The sequence below is a fragment of the Amblyomma mixtum genome, chromosome 3 (genome assembly GCF_055824585.1).
Source record: "Amblyomma mixtum isolate Tamu chromosome 3, ASM5582458v1, whole genome shotgun sequence".
NCBI classification, from domain to species: Eukaryota; Metazoa; Arthropoda; class Arachnida; order Ixodida; family Ixodidae; genus Amblyomma; species Amblyomma mixtum.
Window position 1 is genome coordinate 52,428,267 of NC_143014.1, and position 12,531 is coordinate 52,440,797.

A 12,531-nucleotide genomic window follows, 5' to 3' on the forward strand; every position below is an offset into this window, starting at 1 on the left:
CCTAGACGGGTGACGTATAATTTCATTCCTAATATGTAGTCCAAGTTTTAGCTCGTACAATTGGTTTACTTTATGCACATTATTTAAGCCGAAAGACCAGGGCGCTGTGTTCCAGCAACTAAAGGTTTTCAGTGGAGCGAATAGCCCGTTTTTGAACAGTAGTCAATATGTCTATGTTTGGCTTCGTCGCAGAACCCCAGATTAATAAGCAGTAACTTAGGTCAGACTGAACAAGGTGCACTATAACTGGCGCTTTAACCAAACTGGAATGTGCATCTAATTTTATAGAGATCACCAACAGATCTTATTTACGTGAGGCGTCAAGACCAAATCTTCCTCGAAGTAAACTCCCCCCCAAAAAACACTGTTTCAATCATATCTGGCGAACATAAACCGATCAGTGTTTCACTTCGTGGAGTTTTTCGCGTTGGTAACTGAATAACATTAGCAGTATTGAATAATTCAATGATATCAAGGAACTGCTGACTTTGCAGGCTCGGTGCTGCCTTACTAATGTTATTAATATTAATGTTATTAATATTGAATTCACCATTATGGTAACAGGCGTACACAGAACAGACGCATATTCCAACACATTGCTAATGAATTGAACAAAGTTATTACAGTGTCCGAAAATGGACGAAAAGCCGCAGCAATTATAAACCAATAAAATTTAAGCGCCAATGACTCATAATGATCGACAGTTTGCGGTAATTAAGGCGCCACATTACACTGGAGATTCGTTTTCAGGTAAATGAAAATTCCCCACCTCTTCGGTAGGTTCGTTTAACGCATTCAGTCTGATATCCATTATTGTCGACGGTATACCATGGTCACTGGAGAACCATGTCCCCGTAAATGGAAGCAGGTCAAACCTACGATTAAGGTTAAGATATATGAAGTTTTGCCGGACTCGCCATGATTCCAGGTATACACAATGGTTCTTCCTGCATGGTCGGCGCGGCAGATACAGAGAGGTTCCCAGAGTAGAAGTGGTAACCTTTCATGAAGTGCCGCCGCGGTGGCTCAGTGGTTATGGTGCTCGGCTGCTGACCCAAAAGACGCGGGTTCGATCCCGGCCGCGGCGGCTAGAATTTCTTTGGAGGAGAAATTCTAGAGGCCCGTGTACTGTGCGATGTCAGTGCACGTTAAAGAACCCCAGGTGGTCGAAATTTCCGGAGCCCTTCACTACGGCGTCTCTCATAGCCTCAGTCGCTTTGGGACGTTAAACCCCATAAACCAAACCAAACCTTTCATGAAGTTAACAAACGTGCAGACAGAGTGAATATGATTAAGATTTATTTCAGACCGGCAGAAAAGATATTATAACAGTCATTCACTCTCCAATAAAAGTGGCGGTGCAAGATAAAGAAACCTTGGGGCCAGCTGTGCCCGAGTATTTTGATCAGCTTTTTTTTTTCGAAGGTAAACTGGAGGAGACCACATTTGGCTGAGCCTGAAGTGACCATTACTATATTGCGCCTGACTGCACGTTTACCAGCAGCAATGGCACGTGTAAGAAGAAAAAGAGACGCATTCATGAACCATGCAAGTCAGTATTGTGACATATTTGCCTATAAGAAAGGTTTTAGAGTTTGTTTTGTTTGTTGTTGGTAAATCATAGTTTATTGTGCCCTAAGAGAGCCAAGGAATCCATGAGCTTTCCTTAGCAACGCACTGCACACACTTCAGGAAAAGCAGGACAAAAGCAGGCTTTGATCAACACTTGCTGACATTAGTACGCATTGCGGTCTCTGCAATTTTGTCAGCACGCCCTAAATAACGCGATCATTCGGCACAGAGCGTTTAGCGAGGCATTCCAAGAACGCCGCAACTTTCTTGCAGCCTCGTACCATCGTCGGTTGGCTTCTCAGTATCTTGCGCAGACCAGGACTTCGTATTCTGTGTAGCGATGCTCACGGCCGCCGAAAGGTATGTACAGGCACCGGTGGGACGGATGGACCTTGCCAACGGTGAGCGCGCCCTTGTGGTCAGTGCGGCCGACGTACAGCGGCTCTCCAGACGCACTGGTGCCTCCCTGGATGGCTCCGCGAGGCAGGGAGCCATGAGATGCCGGACGCCACACCAGTGAATAGTCGTCGGTCACGAGCACCTGCGAAGCAGCGATGACGCCGATTGCAGCAGGCGTCTGCTTTATTGCACAGCGGCTTGATAGCGAACCTGGGCTACGGCAGATTGAACCTCCGTGTCCGTAGTTTAGGCGCATGGTGTGGGAGTAGATTCATCTGGCTCGCTGGAATTAGAACTTCTCTCCCGAGTTCGGAAGCCGGGGCCATGTGACAATAGGCTAAGGTTTCGAAATTACTTCAGTGTACCCCCGAATAGGCAGCAGTGTTGTAGGAATTAATGGCCTATGATGGAGCAATTATTTATTTATCAAATATGGGTGGCCTCAGTGCGAGGTCTTAGGCAGGAGTGGGTTTTACGTAGTAGTTGCGACATGTAACATTACGTTTATGAACACAAGAAAACAACGAAAGAGCCTAAAACAAAACAAAACAATGCCTGCGCGGAATATGAACACCAATTTGCGGTTTAGAAAACTAAAAGAGCCGATAATTGACTGTACAGTATACAGATTTCAAGGACTTAAGGACATAAGGCAGGAGGAACAAAAGAAAAGAAAAACATCAACGCATTGTACAAGTGTCCACACATGACAAATTAGGCACCATTCGCAGCAGTGACTCAAATGCTGTGACAGGCGCCAACAATGGTGATTACATATACGCTCGAGTAACGGCTAAGAAACTGAAGAATATCTGTGGTATGCCAAGAAAGAAGGTGACAGTCAAATGGTCGCTGGTAGCTTCACTATTGCTTTCCCGAATGAAGTAGCAATGGAAGATAAAAGAGCGTCAGCGGGCAGGGCGTTCCAACTGCGGGCTGCGCGCTTCAGTCAAGAATGCGACTTGGGGGGGGGGACCAGGCTGGTAGACACTCCTCCTTTGAAAACGAACTGAGCTTTGAATGTCGTCTTCATCAGCATACTGAGATATCGAGAACAGTCCACAGTGCCGGTCGACAGTGGCCTTTCATAACAGTCGCTGTTCGTTACATGTCGGACACTGTGTTGACTCACTCGAATGTGTGGTCCTGTGGTCATCGGACTACCGCGTGATGCTAATGTGAAACACGTGTAAGCATAACTAACGTTAACGCGCCGGGAAAGATGCTTGAAATGCTTAATACGTTAGGACAGTTTAGCTAAGAAGAAGGTCGGGCACAAATCTGCATTACTTTTAAAATACATCTCGCCTCAATGATATGCACTAAATTCACTGCAAGAAAAGTTGTGACTACTGGGAGCGAAATTCAAATTTAGTTAGGGATTTACTTATGGTCAGTGAATTTTTATGTACCACGGCTGCCCTGTGGTCTGCGGCGTATGCACTGCCGAGGAGGTTTTGATTGCTCTCGACCGCAGAAAGTTTCCTGGCGAATACCTAGGTCTTGGTACACAGCCGTTTATACATATCACCTCCATCGAAACGCCGACGATATGCAGGCCAAGTGAACGCGGCAACTACGTACCCACTGCGGAAGTAATTTAAGTGACAAGTTTTTGGAAATATTGCTCAAAATTTTAGACTCACAAAAGTTTGGAATTTATAGTTTTGGAACTCAGTAGATCCACAACAAAAACAGATCTTCAGATTGTGTAACCTGCACAGTACGCTGTGAGAGAGGGTTTTGGAAATCAGGAACTTAAGTTTTTTGCAGAGTAACTAGCACGATTTTGTCGGTAGGCATAAATTATTTGCAAGCGGCCTTTAAAAGTTGTCAATTCATGTCAGCTTACTTGAACCCACGATGTCACAGCGTAGTAATTCGCACCACAGAGTCGCAAAAAAAGGAATCCCTCAGCACCACTGCATTTTTTTTACATATGTCCTAAGAGACTCGCTTCATTGTTACAGGATCTAGTGGGTGCCCATTAGTACGTTATATATTTGCGCATGGCTCTGGCACCGGCAAAGTGAAAACAGTAGCTGAGAGAATTGTGCACAGTGAGAACCGCAAACGTAGATGATATTTTGCTCACCTCGTAGTTCCTGTAGCCGTGCTCGGCTTCGCCGTAGGGCACATAACAGACGCCGTGAGAAGGAACCACTTTGCCCGGTAGCAGTTCGCCCATGTGCTTGGCGCGTCCTACGTAAATATTCTCGCCTCCCACGTCTCTACCGCCGCGTACCGCATTGGGCGGTATGTTTTCTCCACGGCACCACTCCCAGTGGTACACTGGCCAGGACAATTTCGCTGCGCGGCAATTTGAGCAATCTTTATGAAGTCATCGTTGAGACTTTGAGGATGTATTTAGTCCTCTAGGTGGCTGATTTCAAGTGATACGAGTCATATAGAAAACATAGTAAACACTGAGCTCTTCTTGGCTGTGAAATGTGGTCAAATCGAGCCCACTAGCCGCATTAGAAAATGTCCGTTGCTCGAATGATACCGAAGGCCAAGGACAACTTTGAATTACTTTGAAAATCAGGACAGTCCGTATTTATGCAGCATCGCAGAATTTAACTGAGTGTGAAGCTTCGTGATTAATACGCAAAAGTTCATCTGCACGGAAAAATACTCCATTATACTGCCCCGCATACTTTCGTATTGTTGTCAGGGCGTCAATCTAGGCCGGTTACTTTTTTACGATTTTTGCAAAAGCACCTTCCTATCGATACTTTTTCTTTTACAAAATGTTCCCAGATGGCACCGAAACGGCACAACAATGTTATTGTTTTGTTTTCATCAAACAATAATGCACGGTTCTTAATGTCCTTTTTTTTACGTTTCAAAAACTAAAAAAATAAACAAAGGAATAAATTATGCACCAACGTTAATTAAACATTTAAACATCATAAACGCAACTTTCTCGAAAATGATACATTCCTTACAAGAGCATGAACGCCTGACAATTGTGAAGGTACACTGCTTAATGAACGCTTCGCAAGGGCTAACAACGAGGGAGACCGTTGAGTTGTATAATACAGCACAGCCGATACATGTCCTCACCTCAGAAGTGATACCGTTGAGACAAGCTTATATAGCCGCTCTTGAAGAGAGTTTCATCTTAATAGCAGCCAAAAGACGCAACACAGAAAAAGAGAAGAAAAGAGGACAGAAACTGGACAGTCAACTGAAATTTTATTTAAGAAAAGATGCAAAAGAAGACTCGCACAGAGATGCGCAATCACATGACCTAAACCAGTGAAAGGGCGGACAAGCGACAGTCACCGTTGTACTACCACGTCTTCTAAAAAAGCAAATTCTTTGCGCTGAAAATTGACCGACAGTTTAGCTACCACGTGGCTTTTGCCTTAGAGGCGTACCATGCCTCAACTATCCCTTTACAGATTTGTTCACTACTTCTATACACCGCTGAGGTCTCACGGAAATCAGGCGTGCCAACTGACGGGTCATCCTCCGATTTGCATTCGCGAGATTTGCAGTCCTTTACCAGATGAAAAGTTGCCTTCCCCTCTGAATCAGAAGATGAACCTTCAGTTTGCACGCCTGATACCCGTGAGACTTCAGCGGTAGATAATTGCGGTAAACAAATATGTAGATAAAGATAGTTGGCGCATACTATATCTCTAAAGGAAAGACCATGTGTGTAGATGAGCTGTCGGTCGAGCTTGACCGGAAAAAGTTTTACTTTTTTTGATGACGTGCTAGTATAGCGGTGAATATCGCTTGGTGTCCACCCTTTCAGTAGTTTGGATTATGTGCGCGCGCATCTTTGTGCGAGTCTTTTTGCCTCTTTCCTTTAATAAAATTTCATTCGATAGTCCGGTCCCTCTCCTTTTTTATTTTTCCTTGTGTTGCGTCTTTTGACTGCTTTTAAGATGAATAAGAACCGACTGACCAAGTTCAGAATTTTTGAAGGCTGTCCCATAATTGATAATGGTAAATGGGTAATAACCAGAGTTAAATAATAAGGCTGTGCGTGCAAGCTATGGCAGGCACAGGCTAAGAAATTTATTACGAAGAGCTGCAAGTTGCAGAGTATCTTTTCTGAAAGAGCAGTCGTCAGTGTTCTTTGACAAGGTACTTGAAACATATAATGTAATGCTGTTTTACAGTTGAGATTTAAATATTAACAGCATTTCGAAAGATATCTAAGATATTTATTGCAAATTTAAGATATTTGTTGCCAAGTACTGCAAGTTGAAGAACATCTTTTCTGTAAGAACAGTCAGAAAAGCTCTGGGACACGATGCTTGAGAATATAATGGTAACAATGTTTTATAGTTGGGATTTGAACATTAATAGCGTTCAGAACAACATAATAAAAAGTGTTTTGTTTGAACATTTAAACTGCGTTTACACTACAAATTACAACATTTTTAGTTTCTAAGATTATAATGACATTCAGGACACTACAATAGCGCAACGTTTGCTTTTAATATTAGAGTAATGTTTACTATACAACATGTTACATCATTACGTGTTAATTTTTGACATTAATATAACTTTCCACTGAAATATAAGATGTTACTGCAACATAAGCAACAATTTTATAACATTTGTTTGTTGTTTGCAGCTCATTTTGTGATCTGTTTTATCCCACCGCTTAACCATTGATTCTCAATCTATTCAACATGGCCTATGTCACTGGGAGCAGAGTTGTGCAATGCCATAGAATCTGAAAGAAAAAAAAATCTATTCACTGCTTTTTTCATGTGCGCTATTTATAACCTATTCCTACACACGTCATATGCGTGTGCGAAATATTCGTTTTCTCGGGTAAACATTGGGCAACAATTTACGCCTGAACCTTCTGTGTTCAGATTGTGTTTCAAGGGTAACACACGAAGCAAATCATTAACGCTCTCACTAACGAGTCAAGATTTCGTGACAAGTTTAGCTATTTTTCGATACACAGCTTTTCTAAGCTTCTTCCCGTCGAATGTCGCAGTTTCAAAAGTGCTCTTTGTCCCGGAAGAATGTAAACATGTTGTAATAATAAATTTTATCGTGCATAATCACTGTATTTTGTGACTAATGTCAGCGATGGTAAGAAAGGCACACAAACCAGGTAGTTGCATGCCATCGTGCGAGCGGCGCTTCGTTTGCTCAGTGCCTGGCTCGTCCTGCATTTCACGCCGACGCCATCCGACACTCTCGCAGGGATGACGCACTTGCTTTTGTGAACAAATGCACCTACCTAGTGCTGGTCACGGCTGCCCGCTTAGAGGGCAGCGAAATGCCGGCGCGCTCAGATTTCAGGGCCCGTTAAAGGCCGCAGTTAATCTAGAGCCCTCCACTGCTATATGCCTCATAACAGCGAAGTAGCCTTGCTGCATAATAGGCTGTTGATTTTTTTTATTCATTGAAGGACGTTCTTTGGAAGAGTAAAATGCCAAAGTTTTCGTTAAAGCAGAAATTATCTTCATCTAGGACCTGAGCTTGTTACGAAATTTGCTTAGTTGGAGTCGATTGAGCACATAGAAACATGTGGTTGAGCTCATTAATTAACATTTTCCTTGATTCTCAACATCGAACTGGGCGCTGTATTGAAGCCCCTTATCCTCTTTCTCTCGATCATCTCTGTCAGAGGCACCGCATTCGCTCGCATCGATCTTCGTTTTAACGGAAACGCAAAAAGCGAAACAGTCTACTGGTTGTTTGCGCGCTAGCCCAACGCTGCCTACTTCAAGACAACCAAAGGATTAATTACTGCCTCATGAGGCCGACTAAAGCTACCTTAATTCAATATAAGTAGAGCACGTAACTGATTTTTTTTTTTTACGGAAAACTCGTCCGCCCTCCGGTGCACTCAGGCGAATGGACCGCGAGGCGGCACTGCAACGTATTTGCCCCTAACACACGCAACCCATAAACTTTTGCTGGCGACTGTTCTATATGCAGTGTACGCACTAAATGCATGCGCCACATGCGTATGTACAGCGCTCTACCGTGCAGATTTACATGCGGTGAAACAAAACAAGAGAAATATCAATACGAAACTTACCTGCGGAGTTCCCCATGCGCCTTCAGACGCAATGACACACTGTTTGGCCGCGCAGCGAGTGGCACATGAGCTGTGCGGCCTTGTGGGAGCGGTGCGATAAATGTTTATGGCGATAACTGAAACAGGATCTGTGCCGGAGGGCGCGTACAACGCTGACGTCACTGTGCAGAGGAACCACCCACTGAGCGCTAAATTGCTTGCATCGGTTTCTATCGTTCTTTCTATTTAATAAATGAAAGATAAACTGTTTTTTTCGTTTTTTTATAGGCTTAATTTTCGCCTCCTGGCTGTACGAACACGTGGCTCTACATGAAATAACACGAACTGTGCTCTAGCGACTTCCTATTTCTGTTTCGGTCTGCGTCTGGCAACACTGAACTCTCTCGCTTTCTCTCTCACCTCGTTTCCTCTTCGTTAGTTTCGTGTTACGCTGGCGTACTTTCGCTTTCTAACCGCGCTGCACGACTGCTGCTGTACGTTGTTTTCACAGTCGCGAGTATGCGTACATGAAAATTCATTTTGCTCGTGGTTGCATTTGTCGTCTGTTTGAGGAGTGGTTTCGGCCCGATCGCGTGTCAAGGACTCTAAGCAACAGAAACGAGGTTAACGTCAAACTCAGCGTCTCACGGGCTCTCGCGCCGCTCCAAGCTTCTGTGAAGGTTCGAGAGTTCACAATGCAATCCTGGACTGGATTAAGTCGCTATACCGCAAGTTGCCTGGCGCTCACGTGACTTCGGAGCAGTGCCTCTTCGCTCGTTATACGAGAAAAGGGCGCCGTCGTAATCGTCAAGGCATTCCGAGCATTCGACCTCGACCACACAAATCATGCTCACCGCACGAACACGGGCGTCGTCAAAGGACCGGCCATGACGACGATTGACTCCCGCTTTAAACTCACTTAACGAGCAGCACCATTTCGAAGCTCCAAAGAGCCGACGGAGGGGCAACAGACGAAGGCACGAAGATCTCAGTCGTACTGACCGACGTGCAGTTAGGCCCTGAGCGTATGCCTTCAACCCCGGCGAAAAAGTTTTACGATTCAAGCAAGCGTTGTCCTCTGGGCAAAAAGCCTCGCCTTCTCCTGTATTATCGTGCTTTCAGAAAAAAGCCACTCGATGAACGGAACTGAGCAGAGAAAGATAATGAGATGGTGGTTTGTTTAGGATATTCATACGAAAGGAGAGAGCAGTCATTTAAAACAAAAGAAGCGTAGAGGAATGTAACTTACTTTTTTAAAGGGTCGTGTTGATTAGGATTAGAAATTAGTTTTGTTATAATTTAGAAAAAAAATACATTCGTACAAAATAAGAGGCAACCACGCTGTCGATAGGATGCAAGCCCACGACTTCTTTGGCATAATTTCTTTTTCTAACAACGCTGCAGGAACTCATCAGCACCGCGTATTTGCAGTCTCAAGAATGTGTATGTAAAGTTTCACTTCGCTTCGTTTTACGACCCGTCGTCTGTCTGAGGACTGGCCGCAGCCCAAGCACGCGCCACGGACTATGAATCCTAAGCGGTGCAGTCAGTAGGCAAGGGAAATCAATCGCCATGCTTTATCCTTGGAAGTATAAAACTTAGAAGAGAGAAGATTAACAGCCTGCTAATCTGGCTAGTCATGTTTAATTTTTTCTTGAAACTTCCAGGCGACAGACCCAACGAAATGGCTGGCATGAAGAGTTCCAAGTTTGATGCAAACCAGCAGTATAAAGATCCCAAAACAAGAAAAAAAAAGGTAACAATAGATCTCTTCATGAAACGGATTTAGGGCAAAAATACGCACCAGCAGTCTGAAGCAGCACTCATCATATTCCGGGAACAAAACATCTGCAGTTCAAGCAAAAACTGGACGGGACTAGCAACAGTCATTATGTCACGCGCACAAAAAAAAATATGCAGGAGTAAATTGATGCGAAAATGCATGACACCTGTCTTGTAAGAAGTTATCAAGCTGCATGGGTGGTAGAATTTTTGCTCTGACAATTCTTCACAAATTGTGAATATAAAAGAAGTTCCAAAAAATCTGGGCAAGCGCTTATAGTTTGCACGGCTGCCATCACGTGCCGAATGGCATTGAGCGTTCAACAATACCGCCGGAATTCCGAATTTTTGGTACATGCCGTTGATTCCTAATGGCCGTAGGAAGTAGTTCGTGTGAGCGCAGGCAGGATTCGGTAGGTAAGATTTTGCAGCGAGGACGAAAAGTCGGCCGTGATAATCACTACGTTTGCGCAGAATCCCTCGGAGCTCCTTAGTTTTCTCAAAATTGCAAGTTCAAAATAACCTCATTGAGTTACACGCTGTTCAGTACTAGCGGCCAACAGATGGGCTAGTTGCTGAATGTCTAAAATGGCTGGGCCTGGATTCTATAAGAAGCCATTATCCATATGCCCTTTCATTTGGCGGGACGTCAGCGCGACGTCAAGGTCCGACGAAAGCAGCAAGCGAGCAGCAATCACAGAACTCACAGCGTAGCAGGCCCCATGTCACCGGACGCAAAGGATTTCATAAAACGAGGAAATCAAATAAAATAAAACGCAAATAAGTAAATAAAACTGAAGATATATTCATCACTGGCTTTCACTGGGTGCGATGTGCAACCAATGATAAGATGCAGTCGCCAACCTGCTAATGGTCGGGTCGCTTCCCGCATGCGCTTGAATGCCGTGGCTGCATCACCAAAGAACAGTAACCAATGCCAGAGCATCAAATGGAACCGAAATGGATAATGGCGTCCTATAGAATACGGCACCCGGGCATGAGTTTTATCCGGTATTTCGTTGTTCGAGAATCTTCTCTTGAATTTAAAATGACGTATCTTTCTATTCCGACTCAGAAAATGTTTTGATTTCTTTTATTTATTTCTGACAACTTATTTTGCATTTCAACTACTCCTTTTTGTCTTATGAATGTTATACTGTCTGCATTGCACTGTATTTTGGTAGGCTCTGCATTTCTTTCAATATTAAGTGCATGCGGGTTCCTTATCAGTTGCGGGCATATTTATTTTCCAAATGACGTATTCAGTATCTTACATATAGGCACCACGTTTCATTGCGCTTTTTTCCCTTATTCATAGCAACATACCAATTCCTATTTCTGTTGCTGCTTGTTTCTTTTTGTAATGTACTTATTAATTAATGTTATAGCTTTAGTCGTCTGTCTTTAGGATCCGTATTTGTGTATTATAACGTATTATTCCTTTTCTATCCAATAATGCCTCATTTATTTGATAACTAATTGCTTAATTTCATTTCCTTTTCTTCATGCCCTCAGTATCAAAGGCATCCCAGAGTGCAATGGTTATAACGACGTATAAAAAGCTAGAACAGAAAACATCCGAAATGTTTTCCGTTCTTTGATAATGGGGGACAAAGACTTCTTTGGTAGACGGGGAGGAAGACACTATCTATAGCGCCTATGACTCGCCAGAGTGCATTAGCCTTCCTCTTCCGCTGCTTCACGAGGTTGCTGCGCTGGCGTTATCGGGAGCGTGGTGCTACCCACAGCTTATAAGTGAGCACGCCACAGACGAGGCGCTGAGATTAACCGAACGTGCCGATCCACTAATGTGCCTCGATGCCACTGCCGCTGGTTGTAGTGCTGAGATCCTTTTCGCAATAGAACCCTCACTTTCATACTGCGCAGCAGGGCGCCTATATATCCGGAAGAGTCGCCGCATTGGTTCGCAGTATTCACCCATGTGGGAGAGTCTGCGTGCGGCATGGTGATTTGGTAATCTAGTGCTGGGTGCCACATTTCTCACTGACCCATTGCCATGTTAAGCTTGATCGTTCACCCGTGATTGTGTACACAACCGATTGTGTACACAACAGGTAGCTGCGCGTTCCGCTATGGAGCATTTCTTAAGTGTTGTGTTTTTGATACCCTCTAGACCCTGGCATAACCGAGAGGCTCGAGCGAAGCACGAGATGTGGTGCTTGTATTGGCGTTGCAGCATGCAAGGTAAAACGTGCCGTGTGTTTTGCAGATTGTTAAATAGAATTCAGCGCAAAAAAACAGACAAAGGACGAAGTAAGGGACACCGAGACGTTCACGAGCGCTGCAGAGCTTCCTTTAAAAGACCCGCCAGCCCGTTTTGTTTATAGTGTTCTGCCTTCTTTATTACTCGCTGTGGACGAGGATTTATCGCGCTCTTGTGTCGTCTCGCAACGCCTGTCATCCCATTGTGTGTTTGCAACTTGTGCGTACGATAATGGCCGCTACAATTAAGGCTTTTCCAAAACCTTCGGTGATGTCAGTCACAAACGGGTCCGACAGCTTCCTTATTCATACTGGTGAACAGCGCAAAAAGGCGGGACAACGACAAGACAAGCGCTGTTCCTTATTAACCGACGGATGGAGACCGCCCTTGTGGAGTTGACAGTCAAACTCAAGTTCTTTATTCTGTGGCAGTGAAATCATATGATCGCTGACAAACATGGCGCACATAGGCCTAAATCGCTTGCCAAGCGTCCTAGATATTTCTGTCCCCGGCAGTATATAAATATATTCCTCAGCCGAAAGCGGCT

General features: G+C 44.3%; 1 protein-coding gene across 1 annotated transcript; it reads right to left on the reverse strand.

Moving 5' to 3' along the window:
- Positions 1-1,639: 1,639 nt before the first annotated feature.
- Positions 1,640-8,088, reverse strand: LOC149350196 (pfs47 receptor-like). Its single transcript, XM_089579167.1, has 3 exons — positions 8,000-8,088; positions 4,067-4,281; positions 1,640-2,113 (listed from the first exon to the last, which is right to left on the reverse strand). Exons 1-3 carry the CDS (start codon positions 8,013-8,015, stop codon positions 1,871-1,873), a joined length of 474 nt encoding a protein of 157 aa, XP_089435293.1. The 5' UTR covers positions 8,016-8,088; the 3' UTR covers positions 1,640-1,870.
- Between the last annotated feature and the right edge of the window lie 4,443 nt (positions 8,089-12,531).